Source organism: Puntigrus tetrazona, chromosome 24, assembly GCF_018831695.1.
Source record: "Puntigrus tetrazona isolate hp1 chromosome 24, ASM1883169v1, whole genome shotgun sequence".
Classification (NCBI taxonomy): Eukaryota; Metazoa; Chordata; class Actinopteri; order Cypriniformes; family Cyprinidae; genus Puntigrus; species Puntigrus tetrazona.
The window spans coordinates 18157683-18170996 of NC_056722.1; the positions used below are offsets into that span (position 1 = coordinate 18157683).

General features: G+C 40.6%; 1 protein-coding gene across 1 annotated transcript; it reads right to left on the reverse strand.

Annotated features, from left to right (window-relative positions):
* Positions 1-98: 98 nt before the first annotated feature.
* LOC122329803 (suppressor of tumorigenicity 14 protein) lies at positions 99-12602 on the reverse strand. Its single transcript, XM_043226398.1, is given in 19 exon segments — positions 99-1037; positions 1110-1246; positions 1995-2266; positions 2886-3069; positions 3191-3310; positions 3543-3656; positions 4091-4189; positions 4274-4378; positions 4967-5100; positions 5251-5360; positions 5527-5624; positions 5722-5864; positions 6490-6709; positions 7064-7186; positions 7265-7455; positions 8387-8454; positions 9655-9782; positions 10809-10983; positions 12321-12602. Coding segments are annotated over 19 exon segments (2799 nt in total). The 5' UTR covers positions 12531-12602; the 3' UTR covers positions 99-869.
* Between the last annotated feature and the right edge of the window lie 712 nt (positions 12603-13314).

Genomic DNA, 13314 nt, shown 5'->3' on the forward strand with positions numbered 1-13314 from the left:
TAAATAAGAAAGAAACCAGTAAGAAACAAGACTTGGACTTAATTGAAACGTGCAATATAAAAACAGATCACAGAGTGGAAGTAATGTAGCACCTCTTTTTAATATAATTCTATTTTTCATATATCTAATATAAAGTATTAACATTTGCTCAGTTTTGACATTTACATCTGGTTTTTCAGGTATACAGATCATAACGTGTGCGTAACTAAAGAAGTACTGAGTAAGATGTAATGTCCAATCACGACCAGTAGAGAGAGTCTTAGGGGCTGCCTGCTCTCTCCCAATAAAGGAGAAGCCAATAATCTTTTGTGATAACAAAAACTCTACAAAAACATACAAAACAGTAACAATAATGACTAAAATTCATGTTGGTCATCATGTCTGACATGCAATCAGTTTCACAGTTGGACATATTTGAAAAGGACCATGAAGTGGAGGGTGTATATCTTAAACAATGAGAAAAATCAAAGTGATTCCATTAACATGAATAAATGAATGAAAACTAATATTTAGCCACTGTATGCAAATAACACAAATCTTACCAAGAGAACTCTTTCCACTGCACATAATCTCCTCAATCTCTACACTAGTAGTCGGCTGTCGAGGCTTTATAGAGTACAGTATGTTTGTAGGTGGTTTTTATGAGTTTGGGGCATAGAGAGGGGAGGGAAGCTGCTGGCAGACCGTGGGTAGAGGTTTCAAACGCTGAGCAACAGGAATTGGTGGGAAATTGCTTCCGATGCAGAGGTGTTGATGTTTGCTGTGTGTCTGGGCACCATGAGAGCTGGGCCGGTGCTCCTCGATCACATGCAACTGAGTGTGGGCCAATCACCCGTTCTCTGGTGTAAATATATGTGTGCGTGCGTAAGTCACACCTGGCCTTTCGTCTGCTGGTGAATCCAGTCTGTGAACTTTATTACACGTGTGTAAACTCCGGGCCGGTTCTGTCGGGCGCAGCCCTCACCCCAGCTCACGATGCCTGCTAGAAACCACCTCCGGCCCCGTTCCAGGCACACTAAAGGTCCCCCAGAGTCTCCCTGTGCCAACACAGATGTGGATATATTAACGGTGAAAACGGTCAAGCAGTGAACACAAAAACACGCACTAACCTGACAAGCATCCACTCCTCCTTGAATGTTTCCGGCGCAAAGCATTCTGGGAGTGACCGCATCGTCGTACATTTTATTACAAGTGTTGTGACTGATGATGTTAACGGTGGCCTCTTGCAGCAATGTGGCCAATTCACCTGAAATCAGAAGTTTTTTTTTTATTTTAGATGGAAATCATGCAAGTAATGACAGATTTCACTTGTTTAATATGATTTATTTCTGTCTACAGACTTAAAAATACTTCAAATATAAAAATTTATTTATTACTAGTAAGACATGCGTTTTAAAACCCTTTCGAAATAAGATCTCCATAGCAAATCAATGAAATTATATTTTTCTTTCATTTACAGTACATCTATAACACTATTTTGGCGTTATATTACCATGTCATTCAAGTTCAGAAAACCAGTTAACTCTGCTGCATTAGCCTTTCTAAATGAACAGCTGAAGGAATGAATTTGACATTTCTTTTTCAATATATTTGTTACTCTTTTGCAAGGTTATAGAAATGCTATCACAGATTCTTCTTTTGCTATTGGTTGCAAATGTGAACAAAATTATATGAATATATTTCTTTTTTATTTTACTTTATTCATTAATAGAAGTTTATCAACTCTGATGGCTTCCGCTTCTGTAAGCCATGGAAATGTGAAGCATTTCTAATGCGTCTCTTCGATGTGTGTGCTGTTTGGGGGATCCTGGGGATTTTTTCGATGGGAATACTGGGGATTTTTTGGTGGGTGTGGTCAAAGACGATTTCTTTAGAATGCATTTTTCTTTCCTTAATCACTGTATGAATGTTTCAAGACATTGTTGCTAACGTATTGCTTCAGCTCAACCAGAAGTAACTGTTTGTTCTGAATGAGTTTCTACAATGTGCCATACCTTCTTCTGACAGAACCCCCCATCCAGTAACAAAGCAGCTGGTTCCGGAGGTGAAGGCATGAGAGGCGGCAGGAACGCAGACGGGCTGCACCAACTCATTGAAAAAGACAGGGGCGCTTAGCTCTAGAAGGGCGATGTCATAGTCGGAGGTGAATTGGTCGTATTGCGAATGCAAGACAATGCGACGGATTTGTCTGGTGGCCGCTGCGTTGCTGACCGAGTTCATTACTCGCATGCCCATGTAGGCCCTCCATGATCGCGCATCAGAATACCTGCGAAACATATACAAACACCTTATACCTGGAGTGTCACATATTTTGGAGTCCTAGCGACTTAAACGTACAAGTCACCCAAAAACGCAAATTCTGTCATTATTTGCTCACCCTCACATTGTTCTAAACCCTTAAGACCTTTGTTCATCTTCATTAAGATCAACACATTAAGATATTTTCGGTGTATCCTGAGAGCGCTCTGACCCTCCCACAAACAACAAGGAACCTTGAACTATCAAGGCTGAGAAACGATGCAAGGAGACTGGTATAATAACGTATGTGAGATCAGGGCCCGTATTCATGAAAAATATTAGTGCCCTTCTTTACCCTTACAAGAATGTAAAAAATGTATAAAAAAATGTGACTATGCAGCAGAGATTATTTGGGTCTGTCACAACCTTCTAGAAGAAAAGTGTTCACCCAAACAATTACAGCACTTTCAGAAACGTATTGTCTCACTGTTTATTTCCTAAGTATGACAGTATAACATTATAAATGTCTTTACTATAATTTCTGATACATTCAATGTATACTTGCTGAATAAAAGTAAAGCCTTCCAAAAAATTAATACTGACCCAACCTTTTGAACAGTAGTGCATGTGCCTGATTAAAACCTCACTTGATTGCATCCGAGTCCTGAAAGCAGTGAGCTGCAGAGACGAGCCAGCGGCTGGCCACCAGAGATGCCCCGCACACGTGACCATAGCGTTCCATCTGAAGGCTGACCTGCCACGGCCACGAGCCTGCCTGGGCATCCGTGCCACCCACAATTTTTGCCCTCTTCCTGGGCCTTGTGCCGCAACCTACACGCACAGCATGACATTTGTAGGATTTGTTATGCAAGCAAAGAATCTCACTTGCAAGGAAAATGTAATTGCCAATAATAAATTTGATGTGAATATGTAATTCTGTGAGAATGCTCACTACAGCGCAACTCATCTGAACCGTCTTTGCAGTCTTTAATGCCGTCACACTCTGGATTGATCTTACTCAAGCACTTTCCACTGGCACATTTGAAGGAGGAAGGAGAGCATCCTTTAGAAACTACCATAATCAGAGAGAAAGAATATTCAGCATTACTGATAAAATGAAAGAACTAGACATATGAACATAAAAATATATTACACATATTACACGGATTGGCCATTTGCATTTGTTATGAATGTGTTCATCCTGGAATCTACGTGGCTTGATTGTCAAAATGCATTTTTGGTCCAGTAAGCAAGGAAAGATGACAAAATAGAGCAGAATTGTAGGTTAAGTGGGTTTTACTCACATGCTCTTGTGCAGTTGAGTTCATCACTGCGGTCTTTGCAGTCCACAATCCCATCACACACTGAGACTTTGGGGAGGCAGATTTTGTTTGAGCACATATGGTAGCACTTACCTCCTAAGAAGTGGGAAAATTGAACACAAAAAGAAACGAGTTTGACAAATGTATAATTTGTTGGTGGCAATTAGCATTGCTCTGTAAAATTTCACAAGCAAAACAAGTCATTTCAAAATTCCCCCGCACAGATTTTGCTCATGTTCAAGTTGATCAGCCCTCACTGAGCAATAAAAAAACTGCTTAATTTAAAAGTGAATTGTATGCGAGTGCTTCATACTTGTTTTTGTTTGTAATTTTCATTAATGTGACCACACATATAAGTGAATACATGCACACACACACACTGAAAAATAGGCAGGTCTTACCACAAACTCTCTCCACACGTCTGTAGCAATGAAAATAGACATCTCTGAGCATCAGTGAAAGCAGCAAGAGAGAAATTGTGCATGCTGAAGCATTAAATCATCTCAGTATTAGTAAAAAGACACTCTTACCGCAGTTATTCTCTTCGCTGCTGTCACCACATGCAGTGTTACACTGGTTGTGTGGTCTGCACTGACCCATACAATAAACTTCTCCTGGTTTACATGTGTCTAATGGCAAAGTAGAACCTGGTTAAATAACACATCTATGCTTGCCTGACAAGAATGTATGGAAAATCTAACTCATGCGCTTACTGCATTTGGCCTCATCTCGTCCATCAGAACAGTCTTTTTCTCCATCACACACTTTCCTCAGAGGAATACACTTGCCATCTCCACAGCGGAATTGCCTCGGACACGCTAATATGGGAGAAAAAGCACGACTAATTACACTTTAATGCTTTACTTTAAAATATGTGTAAAAACTGACCAAATTAAATTTGATTATTTATTAATGTGTTACTTGGTACAAATGGTCTAAATTATGTTACTTTTATTTGTTACTATTTTAAGGAATTAGAAGAATTTTATAATGCATTTATTTTTTTTTACTTGTTATTTTGGTGATGGGGGAAAACATGCTCTAACAAGGCTGCACACAAAAGGTGGGACATAATTATCATTTTGTAATTAAAATAGATACTTCACTGTAGTTAACTGGATTACTAGATTGTAAAAATTAGGACGTTATTGAATTATTTTATTATTTAAAAAAAAAACTTTCATCACAATTTTAAAGGTGTTACACACATTTCATGTGTTTGAAACTAGAACCCTTTTGAGATTTTATGTTACATTATTTTTCTAACAAATCCAACTAAATTATTTACCTTTAGCGCCGATCACATAGTAGTAACAGGGACAAAAATCCCACATTCGAGACACAAAACAAACTTTAAAACACAAATCAAGTTACTTTACAAAAAAAGAAACCACATAAAGACTCACCACTTTCAGGAGAGAAGGCCCTGTAGATCAAATAAAAACCTTTATGGGTCAAAGACTCATCGGAGTGAAAGTGCAGTAGGACGGGTGAAGAGTAGATCCTCTTTCTGCTGCTGTCCCCAATTGGGTTACAGAGCCTGCAAAAGTAAAAGAAGAATGCACACAAACACACCTGCAGTTCAGCGAAAAATCTGACATGACGTATTATAAACCTAGTGCATGTAAAACCACAGCAAGATTAAGTCAGCTGTTTCTAGTCATGAATACATGAATAACATGTCACTCACTTGACGCCACCTATTTCCAGCCAATCTTTTTCGCAGGTGCTTGAGGCCGGTGAATCCTGAATGTCTAGCATCACAATGGTCACGGAGAGAAGGTATCCCGGCAACGGAGCCTAAAAGAGAAACCAGACTCTCAACGGACGCACTCTTACACAAAGCAGCAGCCACCCTGCGCTCCTGGTCTCAAAGAGGGAGCATCCCAGGCCTCTGAATGGGGTTCACGGGGCACTGGGGAAGAGACTCATGGGATACCTGGGAAAGCCTTTAGCCTTAGCTCACCCTGATTTTCCAGTTACAGTCCACATTCGGAGGGTAGTAGGCAGGGTAGTATGGGGACGTCACCGTGCCGTTCCATGCAGTGAGGAAGCCACCACACTCTACAGAAACAGGGACACAGAACCAAACCATTTATGAAACATGAACTGAATAATGATTAAAATTATAGCATGTCGTGCTGACTGCTAATTCACACACCGGTTTTAGGTATAGCTTGGAAATAAGCTTTGAAGATGGCTCCTTGTCTCTGACGACTGAAAGAAAATGTGACAAGCATGACGTTTCCGGAAGATGTCAGTTTCATTACAGGGGATGTTCCTGATATTGGCAAACCACACCATCTGGGAAGAAGAGAGATGTAGTTTGATGTTTAGGCAACTTTACTCTGACAGTAAAGGAAATCACATCCTTTTGGAGAGAGAAAAGCAAGATAAGTTTAAATTACTTGTGTGCTTAAATAATTTTTGATGGTATTTGATTTAAATCATGCCACAACATTCTCACGTCTAATATATATATTATAAGAGAAAACAATTAAAATAAAATATTTTTGTTAAATTTAATCAAATGTAAGCAATAATAAAATAAAAAAATGAAAAAAACTAAATACAAGTTTTAAAATGTAATGTATTCCTGTAATGCAAAGTCATTACTCCAGTCTTGGAGCATGATCTTTCAGAAATCATTCTAATATACTGAATTGAGCTTATATTGGCCACATTTAGAGTGCTTTTTGCCATGTTTAGGACCTGACAACGGTTTCCATCATCATTATATATCGTAAGACTGTCTAAAATATCTTTATTTCTGATCCAAGATCACAAAAGGGTTTGCTTTTGACAGTAAATGACAGAATTAATTTTTTTGGGGGTGAACTAACCTTCCAAGTACAGTAATTGAATCAATAACAACAAAATGTAGAAAGAGGCAAGTGACCATAAACTGCCAAAGTGCTGCCAAATTTACCTGGCAATGATCTTGTTCTGAAGGGGCAGTAGGAAATCATAAGCAGACAGCTTGTTGGCAGAGCAGCTTCCTGGTGTCGCCCCTTGAAGTGTGAGAATGACAAGTCGCACAACGTGCCCGGACGGCACCCGAAGCCTCCACTGGTATTACGGCTTCTTCGGACTGACAAGACTGAGCGTGCGATTGTTTCCATACTTAGCGTACAGGTCAAAAGACATGGCTGTTAGGCAGATGAGAGTAAGACGTGATCAAAATGAGTGAATAAATCAAGAATACAACCAAAATTATGATTGTTTTCATGACAGAATGATAGTATTATAGTGATGATAGTACACTGTAAAACCTGCCTGGTTGAAGGACTTGCATGCAGAGTTTACTCAGAGGATTAATGGGACATGGTTGCATTTGAATTGCCTTACCTACGCGTGGCCTACTTGTGTTTATCTTCATGATATGAAGTTTCATGGAGAATAAGAAGAGCTTAGTTTAACCAACGTTTGGCAACTCAAATGAGTCAGTGTTCATAAATCATGTGAGTAAACTCAACAGGCTTTACAGTGTATTATGGTTGTACCCTGCAGCCCCAACTGCCACTTGCCACTCTGTAAAGAGTTTGGATTCTTTATTTTTTCCGCTTTGTCATCAGAGTCTTCATCGTCTTCATCCTCGGCATCACCACCGTTATCTGCATTCAAACCTGCAGACACAGGATTATATGTAAAGATGTTTTCCTTACTTTAAAATGACAAAAACAGAGGGATGAAATGTTCTTAACCGAGCAGACGCAGTGTGTCCTTGTCCCTCTCCATGTAGTAGCGCTCCTCGTTCCTGCTGAAAAGGACCTTGTTGGTTCCAGGTAGACGCCGTTGCAACCGGGACGGGTTCACTCTCCGGAGTTCCTCAGCAATAGCGGGAGGAGCAGAGAATTTACTCCAGTAGTACACACAAAGACCTTCCACTCCTTCACTGTCATCAGGACACATGACTTTTAACAAGATGGGTTGATAGGCTTTGAATTTAAATCAAGTAGGGGAAGTAATAACGCTGGGTTAATTACTACTGGGTTTGTACAATGTGTTTGTTGCAATGTGGCATCACACCTACACTTACTAAAAGTTTTGGGCTGTTAAGATTTTTCAAGAAAGTTTCTTATTTCCAACGAGGCATTTGTTTACATTTAGATACATTAAATCCGTAACATTCAGTAATATGAAAACCGCTATATATTTTAAAATGTCATATATTCTTTTGGCTTTCAGCAGCTATTACCGTCACGTTTGAAACAGAAACATTTATTTCAAATCTATTTATCCAATTTTGTACACAAAAGCTTATTAGGCGCACTTTTTTTAATCAGGATCGGGTGGAACATTGCTAATTAAGTCTTAAAAACACCTCCATTCAAACACACACTTAGTATTCTGCACATTTCATATAGCATTGAATGGCACCAGATCAGAGAATAAAGGCTATTGGTATGCTGTGCCATCACTGACAGACTACAGAGAAAACAGCACACTGAGTACAGCAAATGACCTCGAGTGACCACATTTGAGTATAACTGGAAGTTAAGAAAATAAATCACATTACATTTGCTACTTGTTCCACTGCCAGCATCTGCATTAGTGAACAACAGCTGTGACTATAAGACAAAGTGCTGAACATACTGCAAGACAATTTCAGTGTTGTTGGTAACTAAGGCTACAACTAAAATTATGCAAGCACATGTCACAAGGACACCTTAAGTCCTTAAGTGTAACCATCAATGCTACTAAAATAACACTTCAATGCTAAGGTTAACGTTCAAAGTGGTCTTTGTTATTGTAATTGTTACATTTTTTTTGTGGTTTGTAGTTTTGAAACTTACAGGGGTATTTGTGTTCATGTACAGACTCACCTAAATGCAATAATTCCTGAGTGCTGGTAATACGTGCTCCATGGTGAAGAATCATACAACTCTGAGAACTTAGATCCACAGCACATAAACCGAAAGGGAGTAAAGAGATGATAGGGAAAAATTACCATGACAAACATAAGCCGCTATTCGTTTTCCGTTCTCAAACTATTTCTGAACGCTGTAAACAAACCGCTGATAACATCTACCAAGGTCATGAAGTTTCCCCCTGGTATAAACAGTATTTTGAGACGTCTCAGTGACATCAGAGCTACGGAAGGCGTGACATCATTGAAGAAGGTGAGACATCAGTGGCCCAGGCGAGACCTGCAGCCTTGGCACAAAAGCGCTGTTCTTGTGCGATTGGCTTTGAGCAACAAGAGCTTTGGGCAACAACAGTGCCATTGTCCCGGGCTCAATGTCATCCCGAAGCGCTGGATGGAAGGGGCGGGCGGCGGGTTTAGAACTAGATTTATGAGCAGGGGTGCACACTCGCAGGCCGTCGGTTCTCACAATCGAATTCGCTTGCTATTAAACGGAATTACAGTCACGACAAAGATTACGTTTAGGCTAATTAGAGCATCGCGCCGGACGAGAAGCCACACTTGGCCGGGCTTCCTCACACGGCCTCTATTAATCTCGCGCCTAATGCAGACACAAATGCCAACCATTCCCATGATACTGGCTTTTTTGGCCCAGACTTCCCTGTGCTCTCTTTCGGTGCCCTAAATCCTTACTTTCTCTCTCTCTCTCTTGGCCTACTCTGTCCCCTGGTCTACCTTTCTTTTCTCCGCTGGCTGCAGCCTCTCAGCAAAGAGGTACAGAGCATCTGATTGTGTGTGAGGAAGCCCACAGACAATGTTTTTATTGAAGGACTGCTCTTCCTCTCACTCAGCCTGCCTGGGCCCTGTCCCTCTCACAAACACCGTTCTTGTCCTCGGCCCTGAAAAGCCGCAGTCCTCTGGGAGCCGGTCTCACCGCGCCGCCTCACACCGAGCAGGGCTCCGGTTACAGCTGGCTTTACATTTAAGAGGGCCACGGAGCGGCCGAAGACTCAGCAGAGCCTGCTTTACATTTAAAAGGGTGACAATGAGGGTCGAGCGCACCACTGGACCTGCAGCTTTGGCGGACTTTGCGTTTGAAAGTGCCAGGGCCGAGCATCGTTCCTTGAGTGGTCTCTGGAGAGCGGCCGCATTCCGGAGAGATCACGGAGAAACCGGCTTTGTTGACGAGGGCGGCACAGAGAGACTGTTCTGTATGTTTATGCTTACGTAATGGCTTAGCGCCTGAGACTGGAGGTGGAACTGTGTAGACGACGGGTCTGCCAGGTCTGGAGAGAAGCTGAGGTTGGAGAACTCAATGCTTCCTCCAAGGTAGAACACTGAGAGCGATGGAGAGGCTGCGGGAAGAGGAATACTTCTATGAAGAGACGATACATTCAGAGACAGCACCAAATATATTAAAATGCTTTAACAAGTTCAAATGCTGATGAACACAATAAATAATAGCTCCAAAAATGATCTGTACACCTAAAAAGTAAGAATATTTTAGCAATATATCTCAGCATTTGTTTATTTTAAAAACGGAAACACACAGATAGTTTTTAAAATACTAAAATAATAGCTTTCAAACGCTTTAGAGCATCTAAATTAAAGGTTTGTTTTTACATAATACGTGCGTACTGTGCATATTAATTATGTATATATAAATACACATACATGTTAGTGTGGACTAATGATTAAGCATTCAAAATAAACGTTTTTGTTTACATTATATATGCATATGCACTTTGTATATTTATTTTGTATTTAAATACACACACACATTTAACATATATTTTGAAAATATTTACATGTATATACATTTATATTTTCACATTCTCATATTTTATATTATAAAGAAATATATTTAATATTTAAAGAAAAATTCATATATATGCATGTGTGTATTTATTTATACATAATAAACGTACACAATACACACACACACACACACACACACACACATATATATATATATATATATATATATAAACAAAAACTTATTTTGGATGCGATTAATTGCAATAAATTGTTTGACAGCACTAAAAATAATACACGCTCAATGTATTTTGGGGTTCAGGAAGGCATTTTTTAGAATGAATATTAATAAATTAACTCTTTTCTTCTGTAATATATTTGAAATTTTAATTTATTCCTGTGATAGCATATTAAATTTGTCACTGCATTTATGGGGATCGTAGGAATTAAAAAACAGTATCTAGCAGCTCAGTATGCATAGCCTATCCAATAAAACAGGAACGAGCTCATGCGCTTCCCTTGAAGAATCTCCTTGGACGGCCAAGGATGAGAGGCTTGACTAGCTATACTGGAACATACCAGATCATAATCTCAGCATTCCTCTACAGCACAGGGTCTTAACTTACATGCAAGGAAATGGAGAGTCAGTGCAATGGCAGCCGAGAGAGGGAGGAGGGGGGAGGCTCTCAGTGCCCACTTACTCCATGCCCTGCAATTCGCTCTCTTGCCCACCGGGCTCTTGATGTCAGACCCGCTGCTCGATGGACTTGACGTCTGGGTGGGTTTCGTCACAAAGTCCTCCTAAACACAAGTCGAGAAACCTCGCCTTAACATCACTTGTTGAGACAGCACAGTGCTCTTAGCCACGATCACTATCGCAACCTTTTTGTCACCTTACAACACCCTACGTGTCGTATTTAATTGGCTTCCTGCCGCATCATTCTAAACATCTTTTCATTAGGAGGAAGGGGTCGCGGAACTAGGATATCCTGGTGGGATTCCCCTGTGGAGTCGCACAAAGCGTAATTTGAGGGTCTGCGTTCCCACGGCCCCTCTCAGCGGTGTCAGCACTCCATCTTTGACAAGCACATTCATGAGACTATCAAGGCCAGCGTTTAGACACAGGCAAAATAAAAGGTTTTTATTCATTATCACAGCTGAAATGAGCTTAAAATACCTTTTGTGAGTTTGTATAGGAGAGAGCGGGGAGTGTTGTAACATGGGGTGAGTTGTAACACGTCGGTTTAACCAATTAGACACTGGAAACTCTTAAATATAAAGACTCCAAAAGGGGGTTTCGAGGTGATTCCGTTGAAGAACTATTTTTGGTTCTTTTCAGTGAATAGTTCTTTTTTTGTTAGTGTGAACCATTTTTTTCTTAGCGTAAAGGACATTGTAAAAATCTAAAGAACACTTCCACTATAAAGAACCTTTTGAAGAATGGAAGGGGTATACAGAAATGGTTAAATGTTCTTAATGGAACCGTGGGTGCATATGACCCCATGACAGAAGTTACAAGATCAATGCAATTCTGAAAAACTATCATTTCATACATAATCCGAGTCAGAATGTTCTTGTAGCGTAATTTAATATGTACAGTAACATCCACGAAAGCGTGTGTTCAAACACACACATTAACTAACGTAGCTCTACTTGTATTGCAAACACAAAGATTTGCACAGAATATAGACCTGCATTTGCGCCAACTAATGAGTGACTAGCTTACAATTACATCTCATTTCTGTATTTCTCAATGTATTTGTTTTAAGATAAAACGTGTCCTTAAAATGCATAAAACGAGGTGGTAAATAAAATTACTTTCATTTCATTTTAAACATGCTAAATACCATTTTCCGTATTGCTACCAATTAAAAAACATGAATCAATGCTAATACCCGTATTTATGTGCTACAAATTAATGTGCTGTGAAAGGGGAACGGTATATGTTATGAGACTAAGATGCACACGTTTGAACAATGTTTTCCTCACGCAACAGAATTATACGTATTTTAAAAGTAAGATTACATTCATTTTAATCAACTGTATTGCCGCCAAAAGTGCTCAGAAGCATCACGCCAGTGTTGAATTCGCTCTAGTCGCTGCGTCTGCGCGCGCGGTGCTGATGGAGGGTCTCTTACCTGTGCAGGTGCACCGGCGGGGGCGCAGGCTCCCAAACCAGAGACGCTGTAAACCTCGCAGCTTCTGTTTTTGGGAAAAGTCCTCATGGCCCGCTCTCTTATGGCTCCGATGCAGCGATACAGAACAATACCTCGGGCAGAGAAATCAGCCCGCAGACGTAGCGCGATCCCGGAGAAACCCGACCTGAGCGGGTCTGGCGCTGCGAGCATTCACTCTCCGTGCCCCTCCGCGAACAGGTGCTGCGCGGCACCCAGCATGCACCGCGGCACAAAGGGAGCACTATGAGCAGGTACAATCCGCATAGCCATCCGTGCGACAGAAATTGTGGGCAAACTTCTCCCGTGGTGTGCGTGTGCCATGGGCCACAATGGGCAGTCTGATGTTACATGATTAGAGCGTCATTAAATTAATCGCGGAGAAGAATGCATCGTTACAGCGGTCCGTCTGCTGGGGATGAAAAACATCGGCGCATAGCTAAAATATTTGTTTAAGAGGAGTCGGTGTGGATGAAATATTTCCCTGTTGTTTCCCCCGTGTCTCACGTTACGAGCCAGCGAGGCGTGCAGCCTGAGAAGCAAAGTGGACTCAATATATCCCCGTGTGCTGCGCACTGTATTGATTACTTAGGATTCCTGGGCCAAACTGGGACATTTCCTTCTTATGAGAGTGTTTACTTTATGCACTGTCAGCGTCGATGTGAATGTGGTGGTTTTATTTAAGAAATCTTAATATTATGGCCACGTGCATATATAAACAAATACGTTACTGTATTCATTTGAGATAAATGATTGCAGTTTTGAACGAATACGATAACCTGAAATACTGATTTTCTAGCAACAAAACGAACACTGTAAAAACAATAAAGCACTCGACTATTGTTTATAATCATTTCATGTTATTGCATTAGCGGAAGTGACGGTTTTTCTGTGAATGTGCGAGACTTCCGGTTCATTACCCGCTCTACGGAAATAACGATAAGGCTAAAGTTAAGTA